Genomic DNA, 13,637 nt, shown 5'->3' on the forward strand with positions numbered 1-13,637 from the left:
TCTCCTCTCCTCTCCCCTTCCCTCTTCTTTCCCTCCCCTCCCCTCCTCTCCTTTGGTTCTTGCAACACAGATCTCTGCAGTGTGATTACAACTAACTCTGATAGGAAACTACAGCGGCTGGAATTCAACTGAACCCACCATAGCAATGTTTCCCTTGTTTTCACCCTACTGCTACACACACATTCCTGATGAGGAAAACTGGAAGCATCTACCTTACTGTGTAAATTAAATTACTCCTTAACTACAGTACTTCTCTTTCAGCAGATTACATGAAACTGTGACTCAAAGAATATCACAAATCAGAACGTGGTGGTTGTTCGTCTGACTAACCTTCCTCTCTGTCTCTCTCTGTGTCTGTTTCTCTCTTCTCTCTCTTCCGCTGTCTCTGTCTCTGTCTCTCTCTCCTCCTCTTCCTCTGTCGGATCAGCTCATATAGAGGTGTTAGTGGGAGGAGCTCTCTCCATGACCCTGTGCCTGCTGACCACACCCAGATTCCCCCTAACCCCGCCCTCCAGCATGGCGCTGTCACTCTGGCTGCTGTGTACCTGTGCTGTCACCTCCCTGCTCATCGCCCCCTCTGCTCAAGGTTGGTACTGCACTGCATTCTCCCAATCCTGTCAATGTGCCAATGGGTTTACATTGTGTGTGTGTGTGCGTGTGCGTGTGCGTGTGCGTGTGCGCGCGTGTGTGTGTGTGTGTGTGTGTGTGTGTGCGCGCGTTCGTGCATGCGTGTGTGTGTGTGTGTGTGTGTGTGTGTGGACAGATTGTTACTTCTCATAATAATTGAATATGAATAACATGGTGACTCTATGTGAAGGAAGGTTAAAAGGTACTGGCTTGCTGAATAAGCCAGAGGTCATGGATGAAGGGGGTTTTATGAAGCAGCTTGTAGGTGGGAGTGTCGTGTGTGTGTTTCCATGCAGGTAGTTGTTGTCTCAGTGTGTGATCAATCAATAAATCAATAAACCTTATTTTATAAAGCCATTTTTACATCAGCAGATGTCACAAAGTGCTATACAGAAACCCAGCTTAAAACCCCAAACAGCAAGCAATGCAGATGTAGAAGCAGGATGGCTAGGAAAAACTCCCTAGAAAGGAAGGAACCTAGGAAGAGGAACCAGGCTATGAGGGGTGGCCAGTCCTGTTCTGGCTGTGCTGGGTGTACATGGCCATGAAGGCCAGATGAATGTCCATGATGGTTGGTCATGGTGTGTGAGGGGGATCCCTGCATGTAATGGTGCCATATGTGGAACCTCTCACAATGTGCCATGAGAGCGTGTGTGTGTGTGTGTCCCCACACCGCCTGCATGTGTGTGTGTGTGTGTGTCCGCACCGCCTGCATGTGTGTGTGGGTGGGTGCCAGCTGGTTTAACCCCAGCAGCAGGTGACCTGGTTGGGCCACAGTGGTGCTGCAGGGCGTGTGTGTGGCGGGGAAGATGGGGGAGGCAGGGGGGAGGTAGAGCTAAAAGGAAGGGGAGGTGTTGTAGTGTGTCCTGTTAGTACCCTTCCACACGGACAGCAGCACACCATCTGCTGTGTGCTCTCAGTTAGGACACTGAGAACAGAGAAGGAGGGAGGGAGGAATATGGTGGAGGAAGACTGAAAAAGAGAGTAAAAATAAAAGGTTAATTTTAGGCGCTGTAAGATTCAGAGATGAGTAGGGAAGAGAGGGAGGGATGAAGAGATGGAGAGAAAGAGAGAGAAATCCAGAAAAGAGCCATTAAATTCTACAACCACCTAAAAGGAAGCGATTCCCAAACCTTCCTTCTTAAGGCTAGGCGTCCCGCTAGCGGGATACCTGTCGACAACATCCAGTGAAATTGGAGGGCGCGCAATTCAAATAAATAATCGTAATATTAAACATTTATGAACATACAAGTATCTTATATTGGTTAAAAGCTTAAATTCTTGTTAATCTAACTGCATTTTCCAATTTACAATAGGCTTTACAGCGAAAGTATACCATGCAATTGTTTGAGGACGGCGCCTCACATCAACATATTTTTCAACCAGCACAGGATTCATAAAATCACAAATAGCGATTAAATAATCGCTTAATTTTTGAAAATCGTCCTCTGTTTGCAATCCAAAGGGTCCCAGCTACAACATGCACGGTCGTTTTGTTAGATAAAATCTTTCTTTATATCCCAAAAAGTCTGTTTAGTTGGCGCCATCGATTTCAGTAATCCACTCGTTCAACCTGCTGACAAAGGAATCCAAAAAGCTACCGCTAAACTTTGTTAAAACAAGTCAAACTAAATTTTTATTTAATCCTCAGGTACCCTAAAATGTAAATAAACTATAATATTTCATACAGAAAAAGGTATGTTCAATAGAAAAGTAAAATTGGCAAGTGTGTGTCCTCTTCATTGCACACCCACAGATTGATTTAAAACTGTGACTCTCAGTACCAAAACTCTAAATTCTTCCTCGTTTTGGAAGAAACAAGCCTGAAACCTTGAACAAAGACTACTGATATCTAGTGGAAGCCATAGGAATTGCAATCTGGGAGCTGGAATTGCATAGGACCCATAGCTTTCCATTATAAGAGCGTGGGATCTAAAAATTATTTTAATTCCGGTTGGTTTTTCTTTGGATTTTCTCCTACCATATCAATTGTGTTATAGTCTCATACCTTATTTTAACATTTCTACAAACTTCAAAGTGTTTTCTATCCAATGGTACCAATTATATGCATATCCTGGCTTTTGGGCCTGAGTTACAGGCAGTTTACTTTGGGCACATCAGTCAGGCGGAAATTCTGAAAAAGGGAGCCTAGCCTGAAGACAAAACCATCACCTACAGAGAGATGAACCTGGGGCTCTGTTCACAGACTCAAACACACCCCACAGAGCCCCAGGACAGCAACACAATTAGACCCAACCAAATCATGAGAAAACAAAAAGATAATAACTTGACACATTGGAAAGAATTAACAAAAAACAGAGCAAACTAGAATGCTGTTTTGCCCTAAACAGAGAGTACACAGTGGCAGAATATCTGACCTCTGTGACTGACCCAAACTTAAGGAAAGCTTAGACTATGTACATACTCCATGAGCATAGCCTTGCTATTGAGAAAGGCCGCCGTAGGCAGGCCTGGCTCTCAAGAGAAGACAAGCTATGTGCACACTGCCCACAAAATGAGGTGGAAACTGGGCTGCACTTCTTAACCTCCTGCCCAATGTATGACCATATTAGAGACACATATTTCCCTCAGATTACACAGATCCACAAAGAATTCGAAAACGAACCCAATTTTGATAAACTCCCATATCTACTGGGTGAAATACCACAGTGTGCCATCACAGCAGCAACATTTGTGACCTGTTGCCACAAGAAAAGGTCAACCAGTGAAGAACAAACACCATTGTAAATACAACCCATATTTATGCTTATTTATTTTCCCTTTTGTACTTTAACCATTTGTACATCGTTCCAACACTGTATACAGTTGAAGTCGGAAGTTTACATACACCTTAGCCAAATACATTTAAACTATTTTTTTTCACAATTCCTGACATATAATCCCCTGTCTTAGGTTAGTTAGGATCACCACTTTATTTTAAGAATGTGAAATGTCAGAATAATAGTAGAGAGAATGATTTATTTCAGCTTTTATTTCTTTCATCACATTCCCAGTGGGGCAGAAGTGTATATCACTCAATTAATATTTGTTAGCATTGCCTTGAAATTGTTTAACTTGGGTCAAACATTTCTGGTAGCCTTCCACAAGCTTACCACAATCATTTTGTCCCATTCCTCCTGACAGAGCTGGTTTAACTGAGTCTGGTTTGTAGGCCTCCTTGCTCGCACACGCTTTTTCAGTTCTACCCACACATTTTCTATGGGATTGATGGCCACTCCAATACCTTGACTTTGTTGTCCTTAAGCCATTTTGCCACAACTTTGGAAGTGTGCTTGGTGTCATTGTCCATTTGGAAGACCCATTTGCGACCGAGCTTTAACTTCCTGACTGATGTCTTGAGATGTTGCTTCAGTATATCCACATAATTCCCTTTCCTCATGAAGCCACAACATGATACTGCCACCCCTGTGCTTCACGGTTGGGATGGTGATCTTCGTCTTGCAAGCATCCCCCTTTTTCCTCCAAACATAACGTGGACATTCTGACCAAACAGTTATTTTTTTGTTTCATCAGACCAGTGGACATTTCTCCAAAAAGTATGATCTTTGTCCCCATGTGCAGTTGCAAACCGTAGTCTGGCTTTTTTATGTTGGTTTTGGAGCAGTGGCTTCTTCCTTGCTGAGTGGCCTTTCAGGTTATGTCGATATAGGACTCGCTTTACTCTGGATATAGATACTTTTGTACCTGTTTCCTCCAGCATCTTCACAAGGTCCTTTGCTGTTCTGGGATTGATTTGCAGTTTTTGCACCAAAGTCCGTTCATCTCTAGGAGACAGAACACGTCACCTTCCTGAACGGTATGACGGCTGCATGGTTCCATGGTGTTACTATTGTTTGTACAGATGAACGTGGTACCTTCAGGCATTTGGAAATTGCTCCCAAGGATAAACCAGACTTGTGGAGGTCTACAATTTCTTTTCTGATGTCTTGGCTGATTTCTTTTGATTTTCCCATGATGTCAAGCAAAGAGGCACTGAGTTTGAAGGTAGGCCTTGAAATACATCCACAGGTACACCTCCAATTGACTTAAATGATGTCAATTAGCCTATCAGAAGCTTCTAAAGCCATGACATCATTTTCTGGAATTTTCCAAGCTGTTTAAAGGCACAGTTAACCTCTCTAGGGTATGTGGGACAAAATCGTCCCACCTACTCAACAGCCAGTGGAATCCCGTGGCGTGATATTCAAATACCTTAGAAATGCTATTACTTCAATTTCTCAAACATATGACTATTTTACACCATTTTAAAGACAAGACTCTCGTTAATCTAACCACACTGTCCGATTTCAAAAAGGCTTTACAACGAAAACAAAACATTAGATTATGTCAGCAGAGTACCCAGCCAGAAATAATCAGACACCCATTTTTCAAGCTAGCATATAATGTCACATAAACCCAAACCACAGCTAAATGCCGCACTAACCTTTGATGATCTTCATCAGATGACGCTCCTAGGACATTATATTATACAATACATGCATGTTTTGTTCAATCAAGTTCATATTTATATCAAAAACCAGCTTTTTACATTAGCATGTGACGTTCAGAACTAGCATACCCACCGCAAACTTCCGGTGAATTTACTAAATTACTCACGATAAATGTTCACAAAAAACATAACAATTATTTTAAGAATTATAGATACAGAACTCCTTTATTGTCACGACTTCTACTGAAGTTGATGCCCCTCCTTGTTCGGGTGGTGTTCGGCGGTCGACGTCACCGGCCTTCTAGCCACCATTGATCAGTTTTTCATTTTCCATTGGTTTTGTCTGGTCTATTTACACACCTGTCTCATATCCCAGTAATTATATGTTGTGTATTTAACCCTCTGATTCCCCTCATTTCTCTGTCGGTGATTGTTTGTTTGTTATGTACGTGTTGTTGCTATATCGGTGTGCGACGGGTTATTGTTTTACCCGGATTCTTTTCTACGTTGGTTTTGGAAATAAATATTCCATTTTTAAACCACTCTGTTTTCTCCTGCGCCTGACTTCCCTGCCACCTACATACACGGACTATGACAGAATCACCGACCAATTTTTTTGGACAGGGAGGTGGAGGAGCGCATCCAGAAGAATGCAGAAAGACTATTACATCTATGCGCTGCTTTGGATCACGCTGTTCAGCTGATGGACCGCTTAGAGAGACGGGAGATTCAGCCAGCGCCTCCACCAGCCCAACCGGGGTCGATCCAAAACACCCCTTGTCAACCTGAACCGGGTGGTATCCGTCTAGCCATGCCTCGGGGTTACAACGGAAGTACTGCCAACTGCCGGGGTTTCCTGCTCCAATTAGAACTTTCTCTGGCCACGGTCCACCCAGTCCCATCAGACCGAGAGAAGATTTTCGCCCTCGTCTCGTGCCTCACCGGGAGAGCCCTGGAATGGGCCAGCGCTATGGTTGAAGGAGGAGATACGGCGTTGGACCGATATGAGGAGTTCATCCGCCGTTTCCGGGCAGTCTTCGACCATCCACCTGAGGGCAGAGCGGCGGGTGAGCGCCTCTACCATCTGAGGCAGGAGACGAGGAGCGCCCAGGATTTCGCATTGGAGTTCAGGACCCTGGCAGCCGGTGCAGGATGGAATCACGGGGCCCTGATAGATCATTATCGCTGCAGTCTGCGGGAGGACGTCCGTCGGGAGCTGGCCTGTAGAGACACCACCCTAACCTTCGACCAGCTGGTGGATCTGTCCATCCAGTTGGACAATGGGCTGGCTGCTCGTGGACGTCCAGATCAGGGTCTGGTGGTTTCATCCTCCTGCACCCCCTCTCCTATAACCATGGAGCCAGGAGAGAGGGTGCACAGGGAGACCGGAGGGAGTTCCCGCTCGCGTACCGTCAGTGACCGCAGAGGACACACTGCTGGTCGGTGCCGGGCAGGTTCTTCTGGGAATCGAGGTAACAGGCAGGGCGCTCTGGCGCCACCCCAGGTGAGTAGGCACCATTCTCATCCAGAGCCCTCTGTTGCTCATATATTTGTGTCTGTCACTTTTCCTGATTTTTTTCCCCCTCATTCCCAGCATAAGGCACTAGTAGATTCAGGCGCGGCTGGGAACTTTATTGATCAAACGTTGGCTCATAGTTTAGGGATCCCTATTGTACCGGTGAAAGTACCTTTTCCCATTCACACCTTAGATAGTCGACCATTAGGGTCAGGGTTGATTAGGGAGGCCACGGCTCCATTGACTATGGTTACGCAGGGGGGTCACAAGGAGAAAATTAGTATTTTCCTAATCGACACTCCTGCATATCCGGTGGTGCTGGGTCTTCCCTGGTTAACTAGTCATAACCCCACTTTTTCTTGGCCACAGAGGGCTCTTACGGGGTGGTCGCGAGAGTGCTCAGGTAGGTGTGTAGGGGTTTCCGTTGGTGCTACTACGGTGGAAAGTCCAGACCAGGTCTCCACCATGCACATTCCCCCTGAATATGCCGATTTGGCTCTCGCCTTCTGTAAAAAGAAAGCGACTCAATTACCACCTCATCGACAGGGGGATTGTGCGATAAATCTCATGGCAGACGCTGCACTTCCCAAGAGTCACGTGTATCCCCTGTCGCAAGCGGAGACGGTGGCTATGGAGACATATGTTTCCGAATCCCTGCGTCAGGGATACATTAGGCCCTCCATCTCACCCGTCTCCTCGAGTTTCTTTTTTGTGAAGAAGAAGGATGGGGGTCTGCGACCGTGCATTGATTATCGAGGTCTTAATAAAATTACAGTGGGGTACAGTTACCCGCTACCTCTGATCGCCCCGGTGATTGAATTAATGCACGGCGCGCGCTTCTTCACAAAACAGGATCTCAGGAGTGCGTATAACCTGGTGCGTATCCGAGATGGAGACGAGTGGAAGACAGCATTTAGTACCACCTCAGGGCATTATGAGTACCTTGTCATGCCGTATGGGTTAAAAAATGCTCCATCAGTCTTCCAATCTTTTGTCGATGAGATTTTCAGGGACCTGCACGGGCAGGGTGTAGTGGTGTATATCGATGACATTCTGATTTACTCCGCTACACGCGCCGAGCATGTGTCCCTGGTGCGCAAAGTGCTTGGTCACCTGTTGGAGCATGACCTGTATGTCAAGGCTGAGAAATGCTTGTTCTTTAAACAGTCCGTCTCTTTCTTAGGATATCGCCTATCTACGTCAGGAGTGGAGATGGAGAGTGACCGTATTACAGCCGTGCGTAATTGGCCGACTCCCACCACGGTAAAGGAGGTGTAGCGAATTTTAGGGTTTGCCAATTACTAACGGAGATTTATCCGGGGTTTTGGTCAGATAGCTGCTCCCATTACCTCACTGCTGAAGGGGGGTCCAGTGCGCTTGCAGTGGTCGGCTGGGGCGGACAGGGCTTTTAGGAAACTGAAGGCTCTGTTTACCTCGGCTCCTGTGTTGGCTCATCCAGATCCCTCTCTGCAATTCATAGTGGAGGTGGACGCATCTGAGGCTGGGATAGGAGCTGTGCTCTCTCAGCGTTCAGGTACGCCACCTAAGCTCCGCCCCTGTGCCTTCTTCTCGAAGAAGCTCAGCCCGGCGGAGCAAAACTATGATGTGGGGGACAGGGAGCTGTTGGCTGTCGTCAAGGCTCTGACGGTGTGGAGACACTGGCTTGAGGGGGCTAAACACCCTTTTCTCATCTGGACTGACCACCGCAATCTGGAGTACATCCGGGAGGCGAGGAGACTGAATCCTCGCCAGGCAAGGTGGGCCATGTTTTTCACCCGTTTTGTGTTTACCCTCTCTTATAGACCAGGTTCCCAGAATGTCAAGGCAGACGCACTGTCCCGGCTGTATGACACAGAGGAGCGGTCCATGGATCCCACTCCCATCATCCCAGCCTCTTGTTTGGTGGCACCAGTGGTCTGGGAGCTGGACGCGGACATTGAGCGGGCGTCACGTGCAGAGCCCGTTCCCCCTCAGTGTCCAGCTGGGCGTCTGTACGTTCCGTCCGCTGTCCGCGACCGATTGATCTACTGGGCTCACACGTCACCCTCCTCTGGTCATCCTGGGATTGGTCGGACAATGCGCTGTCTTAGTGGGAAATACTGGTGGCCCACCTTAGCTAAGGACGTGAGGGTTTATGTTTCCTCCTGCTCGGTGTGCGCCCAGTGCAAGGCTCCTAGACACCTACCCAGGGGTAAGTTACAACCCTCCGCCCCCTCTGGACATTGAGGGGGCCCCGGCGTACTCCGTTTGATCCATTCTGGATTCGATACGTCGGGCGAGGGGTCTTCAGTACCTCATGGACTGGGAGGGGTACGGTCCGGAGGAGAGATGCTGGGTTCCGGTGGAGGACGTGTTAGATCCTTCCATGCTGAGCGAGTTCCATCGTCTCCATCCGGATCGCCCGGCGCCTCGCCCTCCGGGTCGTCCCCGAGGCCGGTGTCGACGCACTGCTGGAGCCGCGCATCAGGGGGGGGGGGGGGTACTGTCACGACTTCTACTGAAGTTGATGCCCCTCCTTGTTCGGGTGGTGTTCGGCGGTCGACGTCACCGGCCTTCTAGCCACCATTGATCAGTTTTTCATTTTCCATTGGTTTTGTCTGGTCTATTTACACACCTGTCTCATATCCCAGTAATTATATGTTGTGTATTTAACCCTCTGATTCCCCTCATTTCTCTGTCGGTGATTGTTTGTTTGTTATGTACGTGTTGTTGCTATATCGGTGTGCGACGGGTTATTGTTTTACCCGGATTCTTTTCTACGTTGGTTTTGGAAATAAATATTCCATTTTTAAACCACTCTGTTTTCTCCTGCGCCTGACTTCCCTGCCACCTACATACACGGACTATGACATTTATGCAATCGCTATGTCCGATTTTAAAATAGCTTTTCGGCAAAAGCACATTTTGCAATATTCTGAGTAGATAGCTCGCCATCACCGGCTAGCTATTTTGACACCCACCAAGTTTGGCCCTCACCAAACTCAGATTTACTATAAGAAAAATTTGATTACCTTTGCTGTTCTTCGTTAGAATGCACTCCCAGGACTTCTACTTCAATAACAAATGTTGGTTTGGTTCAAAATAATCCATAGTTATGTTCAAATACCCTCTGTTTTGTTCGTGCGTTCAAGACACTATCCGAAGGGTGACGAAGGGTGACGCGCCCTTCGAAATATTCCATTACCGTACTTCGAAGCATGTCAACCGCTGTTTAAAATCCATTTTTATGCGATTTTTCTCGTAAAAAAGCGATAATATTCCGACCGGGAAACCCTGTTTTCGTTCAAAGACGAAAAAATAAAAACATGGGGTCGGTTCGTGCACGCGCCCCCAGTCTCATTGTTCTCTGATCGACCACTATCGAAATGCGCTACTGTTTTTCAGCCATGGCCTGCAAAGTCATCATTCAACGTTTTGCCGCCTTCTGAGAGCCTATGGGAGCCGTAGGAAGTGTCACGCTTCAGCAGATATCCTCAGTTTTCAATAAAGAGAGTGTAGAAGGCCAAGAAATGGTCAGAGAGGGCACTTCCTGTAAGGAATCTTCTCAGGTTTTTGCCTGCCATATGAGTTCTGTTATACTCACAGACACCATTCAAACAGTTTTAGAACCTTTAGGGTGTTTTCTATGCAAATCAAACAATTATATGCATATTCTAGTTTCTGGGCAGTAGTAATAACCAGATTAAATCGGGTACGTTTTTTATCCGGCCGTGCAAATACTGCCCCCTACCCTAGAGAGGTTAACTTAATGTATGTAAAGTTCTGACCCACTGGAATTGTGATACAGTGAATTATAAGTGAAATAATCTGCCTGTAAACAATTGTTGGAAAAATTACTTGTGTCATGCACAAAGTAGATGTCCTAACCGACTTGCCGAAACTATAGTTTGTTAACAAGGAATTTGTGGAGTGGTTGAAAAATGAGTTTTAATGACTCCAACCTAAGTGTTTGTAAACTTCCGACTTCAACTGTATATACATAATATGACATTTGTAATGTCTTTATTCTTTTGGAACTTTTGTGAGTGTGATGCTTATTGTTCATTTTTATTGTTTATTTCACTTTTGTATATTATCTACTTCACTTGCTTTGGCAATGTTAACATATGTTTCCCATGCCAATAAAGCCTATTGAATTGAAAATGCATTGAATTGGAGAGAGAGAGAGAGAGAGGGAGAGAGAGAGAGAGAGAGAGAGAGAGATGTGTTCTTGCTAGAGGTTGATTGTGCAGGTGTGATTTTAATGTGAGTGGGGGTTTGCTTGCTGATGTGTTCTCTCTCTTTCTTTCTCTCTGTCTCTCTCTCTCTCTCTTTCTTTCTCTCTTTAATTTGCCAGGTTTTGCTGCATGGTATTTATGTGATGTACTCAGTGTTGCATTGGACACCAGCTGATTTATCAACTCTGTGCGTGCCTGTATGTGTGTGTTGCTCGCTTGCTCGTGTTTGTCTGCAGACTGTATGTGTGTGTTGCTCGCTTGCTCGCGTTTGACTGCAGAATGTATGTGTGTGTTGCTCGCTTGCTCGTGTTTGTCTGCAGACTGTATGTGTGTGTTGCTCACTTGCTCGTGTTTGTCTGCAGACTGTGTGTGTGTGCCGCCCACATCTGTGTGTGCATCAGAGCCTCCAGCTGTCTGTGTGACCTGGCACTAGAGAAGTATTAATAATGCATTAATAATCAATTGAGTGTTATCTATGTTCTGCCCTGAGCACAGGCACGTTTGATTGGACCAAATTAAGAAAACCTTTTCTGATGGTTCCATCGATCAACTCCCCTGGCTGAGGTACAGGAACACAACCACACATGCACACAAGCATACACACCCAGAGGTTAACTTTCAGAGTGCTGTTTACTGTAGTGTGAGAGGGAGAGAGGGGGATGAAAGAGTGAGAGGGGGGAGGGGGTAAAGGAAAGGGAAATAGAGGCAAAGGGAGTGAGAGGTAAATAATGATGGGGAAGAGAGAGGTAGATGGAAGAGAGAGGTAGAGGGAAGAGAGAGGTAGAGGGAAGAGAGAGGTAGAGGAAGAGAGAGATAGAGGGAAGAGAGAGATAGAAGGAAGAGAGAGGTAGAGGGAAGAGAGAGGTAGAGATAAGAGAGAGGTAGAGGTTAGAGAGAGAGAGGTTAGAGAGAGATAGAGGGAAGAGAGAGGTAGAGAGAAGAGAGAGGTAGAGGGGAGAGAGGTAGAGGGAAGAGAGAGGTAGAGGTTAGAGAGAAATTCAAGGAAGAGAGAGGTAGAGGTTAGAGAGAGGTGTAGGGAATAAAGAGGTAGAGGGAAGAGAGAGGTAGAGGTTAGAGAGAGATAGAAGGAAGAGAGAGGTAGAGGTTAGAGAGAGGTGTAGGGAATAAAGAGGTAGAGGTTAGAGAGAGGTAGAGGTTAGAGAGAGGTAGAGGGAAGCGAGAGGTAGAGGTTAGAGAGAGGTAGAGGTTAGAGAGAGATAGAAGGAAGAGAGAGGTAGAGGTTAGAGAGAGGTGTAGGGAATAAAGAGGTAGAGGGAAGAGAGAGGTAGAGGTTAGAGAGAGATAGAAGGAAGAAAGAGTTAGAGGTTAGAGAGAGGTGTAGGGAATAAAGAGGTAGAGGGAAGAGAGAGGTAGAGGTTAGAGAGAGATAGAAGGAAGAGAGAGGTAGAGGGAAGCGAGAGGTAGAGGGAAGAGAGGTAGAGGGAAGAGAGGTAGAGAGAAGAGATAGGTAGAGGTTAGAGAGAAATAGAGGGAAGAGAGAGGTAGAAGGAAGAGAGAGGTAGAGGGAAGAGAGAGGTAGAGGGAAGAGAGGTAGAGATAAGAGATAGGTAGCGGTTAGAGAGAGATAGAGAGAAGAGAGAGGTAGAAAGTAGAGAAAGGTAGAGGGAAGAGAGAGGTAGAGGAAGAAAGAGGTAGAGGTTAGAGAGAGGTAGAGGTTAGAGAGAGGTAGAGGTTAGAGAGAGGTAGAGGGAAGCGAGAGGTAGAGGTTAGAGAGAGATAGAAGGAAGAGAGAGGTAGAGGTTAGAGAGAGGTGTAGGGAATAGAGAGGTAGAGGGAAGAGAGAGGTAGAGGAAGAGAGAGGTAGAGGAAGAGAGAGGTAGAGGGAGGAGAGGTAGAGGGAAGAGAGGTAGAGGTTAGAGAGAGATAGAGGGAAGAGAGAGGTAGAAGGAAGAGAGAGATAGAGGAAAGAGAGAGGTAGAAGGAAGAGAGAGGTTGAGGGAAGAGAGAGGTAGAGGGAGGAGAGAGGTAGAGGAAGAGAGAGGTAGAGGAAGAGAGAGGTAGAGGAAGAGAGAGGTAGAGGTTAGAGAGAGCTGGAGGGAAGAGAGAGATAGAGGGAAGGGAGAGGTAGAGGGAAGGGAGAGGTAGAGGTTAGAGAGAGATAGAGGGAAGAGAGAGGTACAGGTTAGACAGATAGAAGGAAGAGAGAGGTAGAGGTTAGAGAGAGGTAGAGGGAATAGAGAGGTAGAGGGAAGAGAGAGGTAGAGGAAGAGAGAGGTAGAGGAAGAGAGAGGTAGAGGGAAGCGAGAGGTGGAGGGAAGAGAGAGGTGGAGGGAAGAGAGGTAGAGGGAAGAGAGGTAGAGGGAAGAGAGGTAGAGGGAAGAGAGGTAGAGGGAAGAGAGGTAGAGGAAGAGAGAGGTAGAGGAAGAGAGAGGTAGAGGAAGAGAGAGGTAGAGGTTAGAGAGAGCTGGAGGGAAGAGAGAGATAGAGGGAAGGGAGAGGTAGAGGGAAGGGAGAGGTAGAGGTTAGAGAGAGATAGAGGGAAGAGAGAGGTAGAGGAAGAGAGAGGTAGAGGTTAGACAGATAGAAGGAAGAGAGAGGTAGAGGTTAGAGAGAGGTAGAGGGAAGAGAGAGGTAGAGGGAAGAGAGAGGTAGAGGGAAGAGAGAGGTAGAGGGAAGAGAGGTAGAGATAAGAGATAGGTAGCGGGAAGAGAGAGGTAGAAAGTAGAGAGAGGTAGAGGGAAGAGAGAGGTAGAGGAAGAGAGCGGTAGAGGAAGAGAGAGGTAGAGGTTAGAGAGAGGTAGAGGTTAGAGAGAGGTAGAGGTTAGAGAGAGGTAGAGGTTAGAGAGAGGTAGAGGAAGAGAGAGGT

The 13,637-nt window shown here is 46.7% G+C and overlaps 1 protein-coding gene across 2 annotated transcripts in view; it reads left to right on the forward strand.

Annotated features, from left to right (window-relative positions):
* LOC106593982 (adhesion G protein-coupled receptor L1-like) overlaps positions 1 to 13,637 on the forward strand; it is a 208,210-nt gene that overhangs the window by 77,692 nt on the left and 116,881 nt on the right. Inside the window, exon 2 of one of the 2 annotated variants that reach the window (XM_045720055.2) lies at positions 428 to 586. In XM_045720055.2, the coding sequence (XP_045576011.2) occupies positions 463 to 586 (124 nt within the window). In that variant the 5' untranslated portion in view covers positions 428 to 462. The remainder of the gene's footprint in view (positions 1 to 427; positions 587 to 13,637) is intronic. The other variant, XM_082976429.1, reaches the window with a different exon arrangement.

This window comes from Salmo salar, chromosome 06, assembly GCF_965601325.2.
Source record: "Salmo salar chromosome 06, fSalSal1, whole genome shotgun sequence".
In the NCBI taxonomy this organism is placed as follows: Eukaryota; Metazoa; Chordata; class Actinopteri; order Salmoniformes; family Salmonidae; genus Salmo; species Salmo salar.